The 11,600-nt window shown below is 46.1% G+C and overlaps 1 protein-coding gene across 1 annotated transcript; it reads right to left on the bottom strand.

The window, feature by feature from the left end:
- Positions 1-4,383: 4,383 nt before the first annotated feature.
- On the bottom strand, positions 4,384-11,585 carry HSP90AA1 (heat shock protein 90 alpha family class A member 1). The gene is made up of 11 exons (XM_017807473.1): positions 11,395-11,585; positions 9,577-9,735; positions 9,110-9,476; positions 8,484-8,617; positions 7,690-7,998; positions 7,020-7,185; positions 6,675-6,865; positions 6,389-6,536; positions 5,771-6,039; positions 5,327-5,660; positions 4,384-5,129 (listed from the first exon to the last, which is right to left on the bottom strand). Exons 2-11 carry the CDS (start codon positions 9,733-9,735, stop codon positions 5,020-5,022), a joined length of 2,187 nt encoding a protein of 728 aa, XP_017662962.1. The 5' UTR covers positions 11,395-11,585; the 3' UTR covers positions 4,384-5,019.
- Positions 11,586-11,600: the final 15 nt, after the last annotated feature.

Genomic DNA, 11,600 nt, shown 5'->3' with positions numbered 1-11,600 from the left:
TTTTCACATCACTGCTGCTGTGGGCACTGAACATTCCCCTGATACATCCACTCCTGCTTGGACCAGTCCTGTACAGGATGGCTTTATTCACCAGTTCTTCCCAATTACACAATTTGCTACAAGAAAATCCAGTATTTGTCTGAAATCACTTTTCATTGTCCCGGTATGACTTATCCAGATGTTTCCTAGGTAAGGTTTTCTTGGTTGAAAATGAAGAACATGTAAAGACGATCACTGCATAACAAAGTATCAGAAATGTACAGCTCTGACACTCAGGTCAATCTTTCTTCAGGGCACCCTCACTCTTAGGCAACTCATGACAAAAGTTTTATTTATGCATAAGCAGAAGACCCTCTGATCTATTGCCAAGCCCTCTGCTGTCAAATTAAGACCTCCAAATACAAACTAAGAATATAACAGACTGAACACTTCATAGTTAGTAGTAAATGAATGCAAAAGACCTGAAAAACCCCTTCCCTGGCAAGACACATGATTGGCCATGAATGCCGTAAGTGTTTATGTGTTTTTATAAGTGTTAATGAGTTTATAGCACATTCTAGATGCTTTTTTGTTTCAAAAACAAATACAGTTCCCCCCCACATTCACCACAGCACAGAATTTACATTTGTATTTTTTCTGTTCCTTTTCTTGTTACATTTGGAAACCCATCTGCTTCAATTGACTGTTGCAATTTCCAGGACAATGAAAGCCATTTTTCCCTTTTGCTGCCATCCAAAATTCAGACTGTACAGCACACGGTGGTGTCAGAGACTGAAATGTTTGATGATTTATGCATTCTAGGAGACTTTTGCAGGCTTTTGACTTGCATTTCGGATGGACGGTTGGGCCCATCCCTCCCTCCAGTAAAGAGCCAAGTTTGCAGGCTTTTGACTTGCGTTATACCTCTGATGAGCAATCTGGCCCCTCCCTCCCTCCAGTGCTGAAGGTGTGAAGCCCTGAAAAGGCAGGAGCCCAGCTTGCAGGCTTCTCACTGTTGCATTGTACCTCTGATGGGCAATGGAAGGTGTCGGGGCCTGAAGGGGCAGGACCTCTGATGGCCCATGGAAGGTGTCGGGGCCTGAAGGGGCAGGACCTCTGATGGCCCATAGGAGCCCATCCCACCCTCTGCCAGTCGGGAAAAGGGTGGGAACCAGGCCAGACACAATAGCTCTTGCGCAGGGCCCAGGGAGAGGTTGGAGGCTCGAAGTATGGCCCGTGACACTGACCATGGATATGATAATTCATAACTTCTTGGCATGTGGGGGCTTCCCTCCTTCACCCCCAGCAGATCAAGGCCACCACTTCAACTGACAGACATGGAAGCTGCAACTACTAAGTTTCATCGCTGGACCCCGTGGGCGGTGACTATAGACATCTGTCCACTCTCAGCTTTTCTCTCCCTTACTCTTATCCTGCCTTTCTCTCCCCTATCCATTTTCTCCCCCCGCCAAATGTTATCTCTATGCCACGTTGTTATATGACAACATAGAAACGCTAGCATGCCTGTTGATACAGAATTGTTAAAATAAACCTTGCCAGTATATGTTTTCAGCCACCGATTATTCAGTGTCGTGTCACTCTAATCCACCCCAAGGGAATTATTGATAAAAACGTGGGTTACCTCCCTCCCTTTTTCTGGGTCCGGTCGTAACAGGTGGTGGGAGCCTTTCGCTACAGCAACAGGGGCACCAGCACTTCAGCTCCTAAGGCTCAAAAATCCAGAACACTTATGGAGTGGGGTTCCTTCCAGAGAGAGGAGCATAATCAAGTACTTCTGAATCCAGCATCCAAGCTGTGCCAAGTGTTACTGTAATCACATATTCAGAGTGCTTGGCTCCACTGTCCTGCAGCTCAAATAGGGAGAAGCATTTTACTATCAGTACATAACCCTTTGCTGAACTTTGTTTTGTTAGCAGGAATGACCCTGTGAGCCCCAAACAGCACTGGCTGTACCATGAACCTCTTTGTAGGGTCAAAGAACCTGAAGAGAAGTGGTTACTGAGCACCCAGCCTTTCCAGAACTCCACTGTGGTGCTCTGCAACACTTCCATCTACTGTTAAAACAGTACAAAATGTGAGAAACAAAGACCATGAACTGCTACAACAGGTAGCTGAGCAAGAGAACTTCTGGTAACAGTGTCCCTACTTCCTAAAATGTATTTCAGCAAAAAGATGGGAAACGAGGGGAGCTCTGCACCCTGTGCCGAAGCAAAAGCCACTGTCATTCATGTCCTTTATGGAAATTCTATGGTCTGGCTGCTCAGTCTAACTCAGAAAATTACTCAAAACACCAATACATTCTCAGGGCAAGAAATACTGGAGATAACCTGCAAGTTTCACCTGAATTCTTCTCCAACCAGTAACTTAGTTTTCAAGGGAGGTAAAGACTTGAGCCATCAATTCACTGACCAAGTGAAAAAGTGTCTTTAGGATCTTTTGTCACTGTAAATTTTAAATCCCAGAGTACTAATTGGAAGATATTGTCACCATTTTTTAAAACATCATGAAAGATCTCGTAAAATAGATTTTAGTCACAAGTCACACATACTTTAAAATCCACCTGCTTCATTTTGGAACATTACTACTGTGATTTTGACAGCTAGGCCTTGAAGCAATTGCCTAAAGGAGGCTGACATCAGCCCTCCCAGTGGTTTTCAGCATTGGAGCATCACCCCAGTGGAAGCGCTTTCTTCCTGATCATCCCTTTCCATCATCCATGCACCAAACTGCAAGTCATTGCTGGTGCACACGCGTAACTCTGCAACTCCACCTACTGCCCCTGGTCTGGTGTTGTGTTTGTTACTATGGCACCATCCATTGCTATGTCAAGAGGTGGTAATGGAACACATGAAGGGCATCTCACCCCGGCTGTGCTGCAAAAACAGAACGAACAAACAGCTCCTGATGCACAGGGACACTCAAGTTCAAGCACGCCTCACCCAGCCCCCAGGCAGAGCTATCGAACATCTCCTGCCTCACTGCCCAAGAAAATTATATGCGTGTTGACAGTGCTTAAGGACTTTCACTGACAGGGTAAGCAGCAGCCTCTTCTGCACTTCATAACCATAATTGGGATTTTGGGCATTTCATGTCATGACACACAATGTGAGGTGTGGAAGACAAATACCTCACCTGTAGTTACGTGTGCCTTCAGTCACCTAGAGCTGAACGTGCTGTGACAAAATCTGGAAATGTGAACTGTAAAGCACTGAGAACTGTGGGAGAAGCTTTTAAAGGTAAGTTTCATTACAGAAACTGATATTCTGAACCATCTAAGGCAAATGGCATCTATTTGCTCTTTGTTCCTACTGAGGAATAACAAACACAAGACCAGTTTCTATGGAGCAGTTGGGGTACAGGAGAAACACAAGCCCTCAAGCACGAGAAGCCTTCAGCAATTGTGTAAGCACTACCAAAGCTGATTTATATTTTCATATAAAACCTAAAGTTTCGCCTCGGAGAAAGAATTCTGAGTTATCTGCAACCACATGAGCACTTTACTGCAGTGACATGCAGAAACATCAGCTTGAAGCAACCAACCCAAGGGCCGCTGAATTCATCAGTGACTAAATCCACAATAGCAGATTGAATGAAGCAGGGATTGGCCTGTCCTACCCTCGAGTGCTGCTTTGACAGCCTCCTTATGAAGTCAGAACTTGTGCAACAAGTTACTTTAAATTAGTTTGCAGGAAACTTCTTCAGGTAACACTTATCCCCTTTAACACCTTTTTACAAAAAAATCTCCCACACACCATCATGTGTGAATTAACTTATATTAGGAGCTCAAGTATCATGAAGCACAAAAGACAGAAACAGGAAACTAGATCAATGTTTGCGTAAGAGCAGGACAAGATTCTCAGAACTTGCCCCTATCCCCCCCCTCCTCCCTACCTAGTTCATTAACTCAAGCTTGCTGCAAATACCAAATGTAATCTGCAGGGCAAACTGGTGGAGCTACTTACTAAAAACTTTACTGCTCCTCCTCCAAAGGCCAAGTAGTTTCCCGGCAGGCTGTGTGATGTACAACTGACTACATAACTTCTCATGCCAAAACTTGATCACCTTCCCTGCAAAACAATGGATCAGGCTTGGAGCTCCATTAGCCAAGACTTTTAACCACTGGATTTATCAACATGAATTAAAACCAAACCTAGAGCAAATCACCACTTTTTCAGAGATTGAACTGTCTTGAGTTCTTCAAGAACTGCTTTACTTTCCTGCTTTGAGGAGATACCGGTTTGCAGTGGGAGGGTCAAGCACTTGCAATTAATACATTTAAAAGGACACAGCTGCTGGTCAGGATCCAAAGCAGTGAGTGACTGATTCTGGGCTTGAGAAGAGCAAGTTTAGTTTCAGTGATAACAGACAAGTCAGTGACACAACTCAATTCTTAACACTTTTATTCTTACAGTTCTAGGTTTGAACTGTACATGCAGAGTTGCATAAGTCACAATAGAGATTTACAGTGGATTCTATTCTATGGTAGAGTGCAATCCAGAATCCTTGAACAGTATAAAAAACAACTTTAAACATCAAGAACTTGTTAGGAGCAGAAGGGTTAAAGCTTCCCCAAGAATTCCAGCTCTCCTGGATACCTAGTTACTAGGTACTGTATGTTAGACAAGAGTTGAAGAGCTGTAGAACACTAAACAAACTCAGAACATCCTGATGTCATCCCATCTTCTTTACTTCTTTCCCACATTTCTGGCAATTAAGAATAAGTCAAAAACCCTGCCACCTGCAACCAGCTAATACAGACAAAAATAACTACTTCTTAACTTGCCTGTTTAGGGTTGTACAGTGTTAAAGAAAATATTCCCTCAATGGCATTTGTATCTCACATCAGCTGAAAAAGCAATGTAACAAAAATAAAGGTAGAACATCTTTGAAAATAAATATAAAGAGGGAATGCAGACAAAGTGTCAAAGATTTTTTTTTTGGCAGGTAACATTCATAATATACAAAATATAACTTATTCATATTAGCCAAGGAAACATTCATGAGTTCCTGTAAACTGGTTTAATCCACCTCCTCCATGCGTGATGTGTCATCATCACCTTCAAGAGGTGGCATCTCCTCAGTGACTGCTGGACTAGCTTCTTCTGCAGCAGTGTCATCTTCATCAATGCCTGTGCAGAGAACACATGGACTGTTAATGCTGACAGCACAACTCAAATCTTTATTTATTGCAGCATAACCATCTGAGGAATGGTTCCCCTTTTTCCACACATTCCAAGGAGCACCAAGGTGATCTACAGACATTACACCCTGAAGGGGTGTGTGACCATACCAAGTTTACTGGAGCCAGGACAGATATGTAACTTACCCAGACCAAGTTTGATCATTCTATAAATGCGGTTGGCATGTGTCTGAGGGTCTTCTAAGCTGAAGCCAGAGGACAGGAGTGCTGTCTCATACAGCAAGATGACAAGATCCTTCACAGACTTGTCATTCTTATCAGCCTCTGCTTTCTGCCTCAGTGTTTCAATGATGGAATGATCAGGATTAATCTCCAGGTGTTTCTTTGCTGCCATGTATCCCATGGTGGAGTTGTCCCTTAATGCCTGTGCCTTCATGATCCTCTCCATATTGGCAGTCCAGCCATATGTACTTGTCACAATGCAGCATGGGGAAGTAACTAAACGATTGGACACAACAACCTAGAAAGGGAATACAAAGCCGAGTTTATAATTTAAACATTTCAACAAGTACAACTCATTTCAGATCACAGAACTTGTTACATATAGACAAACTGAGTACTTCTATTTACCTTTTCTACTTTCTTTTCAAGGATATCTTTCATTATTTTGCAAAGGTTTTCAAACTTTGCTTTCTTCTCCTCCTGCTTCTTTTTCTCTTCCTCATCTTCTGGAAGCTCCAAACCCTCTTTTGTCACAGAAACCAGGGTCTTGCCTTCGAATTCCTTCAGCTGCTGCACACAGTATTCATCGATGGGCTCAATCATGTAGATCACCTCCAGCCCATGTTTGCGAAGGCGCTCCACAAAAGCGGAGTTGGCCACCTGATCCTTTGTCTCACCTGCAAGAAACAAGGATGCCAGAGTTGAGCCTCAGCAGTAACATAGCAGCTTGTTCACTTTCTGCACAGCCTATGCAACATTCTGTAGCACTTCCTGTACATATCACAGGGAAAAGAAGGGGCATGAACAGCCTGAAAAAACAAGCCTTTTAAAACTCACACCCTCAGCTTCTAATACTCTGCCCTGGTTGGGAAGTCATTTTGCATTTCCGGGAATGCCAGGTAAGAGATGTTTCCCATTCCTGCCAAGCAAGAAGACCAGGAAGCCCTGTAAGAGCACTTACACACCCCTAAAAACCTAATTCTACATATATACCTGCATTTACACATCATTTCAGTTCCAACTCACCAGTAATGTAGTAGACGTGTTTCTGGTTCTCCTTCATCCGAGTGCAGTAATCCTTCAGAGAAACCATCTCATCACCAGATGCAGATGTGTAGTACCTCAGTAATTCTGAGAGCTTCTTGCGGTTCTGGGAGTCCTCATGGATGCCAAGCTACAAAGGTAGAAGAAAAAAACCTGCTACTAAATGATTCCTTTAGGTAAATATTGAACTGTGGTAGTTCAGTGGTTCAGGTGTAACAAGGATCCATAGCTGCCAGTATCAGTATTGCTAAGCAGAAAGACTACAAACCTTGATGTTCTTGGAGAACTGCTCATAGAATTTTTTGTAGTTCTCCTTGTCTTCAGCCAACTCAGTGAAAAGTTCTAAGCACTTCTTCACCAAGTTCTTCCGGATCACTTTCAGGATCTTGCTCTGCTGCAGCATCTCACGAGAAATATTCAGAGGTAAATCCTCAGAGTCTACCACACCTCTCATGAAATCTGGAAAATAATAAAATTACCTTTGTCAATGTCAAATATTACCCAGTCACTACCCAAATGGTTCTGCCCACTTAAATTACAGATTGGTTTTCTACAGAATTCTGGGTAACATGAACTAAGCAGTACTTTTAACTTTTCCCAAAATCATACTCACTCAGGTATTCGGGGATCAGTTCCTCACAGTTGTCCATGATGAAAACTCTGCGCACATACAGCTTGATGTTGTTCTTCTTCTTCCTGTTTTCAAACAGATCGAAGGGTGCACGCCGTGGGACAAACAGGAGAGCCCTGAATTCCAACTGCCCTTCCACAGAGAAGTGCTGTGAGGAAGCAAGATGATAGTTTTAGTCAATTTGCATGGTTTCTCTGCAATAACCTTTTAACAGCTCTTCAAAAGTACAACACAAATGGTGACCACTGGACATTAAATAAACACAGTAGTCAAGGCATGGGTCAGGAACAAGCACTTTCTTCAGACAGACACATCAAATTTGTATGCAGTTACAAGGCCAGTTCACATGACCTTCTGTTCCCTTTATCACAGATTGAAATTTAGGAAGCAAATACGTTCTTACAGTACTTCCCACTACAGGCACAAAAAAGTATTATTAGATCTCACATCTCACCTGAGATCCTTCGAATGCTACAAACCCAAATAACTCAATTTATGTATATCTGCAACCTACTTTTAAGTTTTTCAGTTTGACACAGTAAGAACTCAGCTACAAACTGGGAAGGCACACGCACTTACTGAGTGCAGACTCTGTTCAGATTATCAATACAAATGAAGCAACTGAAGTTGTGCTGGAAGACAGAAAACTTACTTTCACAGCCAAGTGGTCTTCCCAGTCATTAGTGAGACTCTTGTAGAATTCTCCATATTCCTCATTAGTTATGTCATCTGGGTTCCTGGTCCAAATGGGCTTGGTCTTGTTGAGCTCTTCCTGATCAATGTACTTCTCCTTGATCTTCTTTTTCTTCTTCTTGTCTCCATCCTTCTTCTCTTCTTCTTCATCAGAACCAACATCCTCAATCTCTGGTTTATCTTCTGTCTTTTCCTCTTTCTCTTCTTTTTCCTCTTCCTTTTCCTCAGCCTCATCATCACTCACTTCCTTATCACGTTCTTTCTCCACCTACAGAAGAGATCAGCAGTTGAATTGAGAAAGCGGTAAGTTGCATAATTAACAGTTCTAAGGTATTCCTCACAGTCTGACAAAGATGGAAAACTACATGAACACAATGTCAATCTTTCCTTCTAGACTCAAAGGACTCCCATTCTCAGTGCTGAGACACAAGTGGTATTTTGTTTCCTCGTGCTCACGGGGTAGTTCTTGCTGTTTAATTTCATTACACTGAATGACCTCAACAATACAGCAAGATGTAGTTAATGGTTTGGAGGCAGATACACCACTGGCATCGAAAACCCCAGGTTTATTTTAATCTAGTCCTGTGAAATATATCTGTAATTAACAGAACTGCATATCCCAAGAGCTGCCTCCATATCACATCTGAAAGAATGGTAACTACCACAATACAAATCTACTGCTCCTTCTCACGTTACAAAAATTCCCGAGTCTGTAAGTGGTGATACTCATTCAGCTTCAAGCAAGATACATACAAAGAGTGTAATAGGGTAGCCGATGAACTGAGAATGCTTCTTCACAATTTCCTTGATGCGCCGTTCCTCCAGGTATTCAGTCTGATCTTCTTTAAGATGCAGAATGACTTTTGTTCCACGGCCCAGAGGTTCACCTAGAATGGAGTATACAGGTTTTACTTTGCTGCAGCATAGTAGACTTCGATTAATTCTTTAAAAAGGCACTGCTGTAAGTCATTTTTTTTACCATTGGGAAAATGAAGCTTTGGGTACAGAAACAGTCTTAGCGATTTACAAGCTTGCTGTACCCAGCACATGTTGTAAATGAGGTTAGGGAGATATTCACTGCTCTGTTCACGGGCTATCTTTAAAGGATCTGCATACAGAGTAGTTGTACAAGTCTACAGAAATGTTTCTGTGTATAAGCTTAAAAATTTTAAGTCTTCTTTATATAACGCACCATTTACTTGGGTATTCCTTTATGTATCAAATTACACCAACTCAATTGGGAGGGATCAGCTGGGCCTGTGCCTGATGACTCAACAGTACTTATTTCACCTCTCCCATTTGTCTTTTCCCAGGCATTGAGTAGGTGCCACTGTCATAAATCTTTACAAAGTATTGCTGAGCAGAAACTTAATACTCACCATTATCCAGCCTGACAGTGAAGGACCCTCCAGCTGAGGACTCCCAAGCATACTGCTCGTCATCATTGTGCTTGGTGATCACTGTCACTTTTTCAGCAACCAGGTAGGCAGAGTAGAAGCCAACACCGAACTGACCAATCATGGAGATATCAGCCCCTGCCTGCAGGGCTTCCATGAAAGCCTTGGTGCCAGACTTGGCAATAGTGCCAAGGTTGTTGACCAGGTCAGCTTTGGTCATCCCAATGCCGGTATCCACAATGGTTAGAGTGCGGTCATGCTTGTTTGGGATCAGGTTAATTTTCAGCTCTTTTCCAGAATCCAGCTTGCTGGGGTCAGTCAAGCTCTCATACCTGATCTTGTCCAGAGCCTGAAAATGAAGAGGCAGGCTTTAACATTCCCTGACTATTCCTAAATATTTCAGTAGCCCTAATAACATAATGAAGCAGACTAGAGCTTCAGGTACTTACATCTGAGGAATTGGAAATCAGCTCCCGGAGAAAGATTTCCTTATTGGAGTAGAAAGTGTTGATGATCAGAGACATCAACTGAGCAATCTCTGCCTGGAAGGCAAAGGTCTCCACCTCCTCCTCCATGGGTTGGTCTTGGGTTTGCACAGCTTCTGGCATCTGCAAGGAAGAAGGGAGTTGAAATTCAATTCTGGAACAGCTTGGCACACATATCCCATTGCAGGCAGTCACAGTGGTATTCTGAGATAAAATATTTCAACCACGTGGTTTCAACACTAAAGGAACACATGCATACAAAAAAAAAACCCCTCCCTGGATCTTATTTCTAGACAGTAACAATTCAGGAGTTTTAAGGAATGCAGAAACTAGATGCAAGACTTTTACTACAAGCTTGATTTACATTCACTTTTATTTGCACCATCTGGGCTAACACAGATTCTTCTCTCCTCTGTTATTTTAGAAATTAATAGAGGACATTTATTTTCCCTCGTCACACAAGAAGCAGATATCGTTCTCACCATAAAGTCCGTATTTGAATTACTTTTTCACGTCCACCTGTAATTTTGCACTTACAACTATCCCCTCCAGCAGCACACTCTACGCATTAACTGTGACTTATGCACCAACACGGCTCAGCCGGACCCGTTCCCCTTGTCTTACATGGAATAATGTCCGTCCTTAGAAGCTCCCCAAGGACTCCAATCGCTACAGACTCCACGGGCGCGGTGCAGGACCAGCCCCACGACGACGCTCCCCCCGCCCGCGCCGGGGCCGCCCCCGCCCCCCGAGCGGCGCGGCCGCGCAGCGCCCCCTGCCGGCGCCCGCCGGCACCGCCAAACCTTCTAGAAACTGCCAGAGCCTTCCCCGCCCGCGCCCGCCCCCCCGCCCGAGCGCTGCGGTGCCGAGCAGCCCCCCGAGCCCGCTCCTGTCTCCTCTGCCGCCCGTCCTTACCCCCCTCCCTGCCTCCGCTCCTTCTCTCCTCCTGCACTCCGTTTCTTTCCCCCTGCTCCTTCCCCCTTTGCCCCCCCCCCGCCTCGCTCCCTCCTGGCACTCCAGTCCTTTCCTCCTGCCCATACTCCTTTCCGCCCCCCACCACCACCCCGCACGCCTTTCCTTCCCCTCTTGCACTCCATGCCTTTCCCCCCGCTCCCTCCCCTCGCCGCGCTCTTTCCCTCCTGCTCGCCCCTTCCCCCCCGCGCCTCCCGCTCCTTCTCTCCCGCTCCCGACTCCTTTCCGCCCGCCCCCCTCCCGCCCCCGCCGCTCTCCCGGACCGCAGCTCCTCCATCTTGCGCTCTCATGGCCGAGCGCCCATTCATTGAGCGCGAACCCCCCTCGCCGCCCGCTTCCCCCGCGCCAGAGCGGGGGCGGGTCACCCCCTCCCCGGGCACCCTGCGAGGGGGAGGCGGCGCTGCGGCTGCACCCCGGGACAGGACCTTCCCTGACCGCCACCTACGGCCCCAGCCCGCCCCCCCCCGCCGCAGGAGCTGCCGATTCCCCCCCCCCTTCGCCGCTTTACTTCAGAAACAAAAAAAATACGAACTTAATAAAGTATATTCGGAACCATCAGCAGCGACCTCCCTTTCAGCCATACCCAGACTTGGAGCCCCACCACCCTCCGAACCCCCCAGCTTTCCCGGGATCTAACGGGCCAGAGAGCAGCACGTCCTGCGCCACGCGGCTCCCGCAGCTCCCCACCTCCACCCTCCCAAGCAATCCCAGCCCCGCACCCCCCAACTCCCAGGATTCGGTAGGAAAACGCTCCCTTTGCGCCGATCCATCCCTGGCGCGGCGCCGGCCGCCGCCGCCTCCGCCGCTCACCTTGGCAGGGGGAAGGGGTGCTGCTGTCCTGACTGGTGCTGTAACACAACACTCGCTCTCCGCTGTGCGCTCGCTAGTGCGCGCTCCCCGCCGCCCGCCCCATTTATATACGGCGGGACCCGCCTCCTTCCAGAACCATCGGGAACCTTCACCGCGGGCGCGGGGGGGGCGCGGGGCGGGGGACGCGGGGCGGGGGGCGGGGCCTG

This window comes from Lepidothrix coronata, unplaced genomic scaffold (assembly GCF_001604755.1).
Source record: "Lepidothrix coronata isolate B3197 unplaced genomic scaffold, Lepidothrix_coronata-1.0 Scaffold19, whole genome shotgun sequence".
Classification (NCBI taxonomy): domain Eukaryota; kingdom Metazoa; phylum Chordata; class Aves; order Passeriformes; family Pipridae; genus Lepidothrix; species Lepidothrix coronata.
Note: the sequence above shows the minus strand (reverse complement) of the source record. Positions and strands in the feature narration are given on the sequence as shown.

What these genes read in the sequence shown, in the direction of transcription:
- HSP90AA1 (XM_017807473.1), bottom strand. Translation starts at nt 9,735, where the DNA reads ATGCCAGAAGCTGTGCAAACCCAAGACCAACCCATGGAGGAGGAGGTG. An exon ending in TTGAAAAGAAAGTAGAAAAG is followed by an intron (nt 5,661 to 5,770) that starts GTAAATAGAAGT and finishes TTCCCTTTCTAG; the next exon opens with GTTGTTGTGTCCAATCGTTT. An exon ending in AATGATCAAACTTGGTCTGG is followed by an intron (nt 5,130 to 5,326) that starts GTAAGTTACATA and finishes TTCTCTGCACAG; the next exon opens with GCATTGATGAAGATGACACT.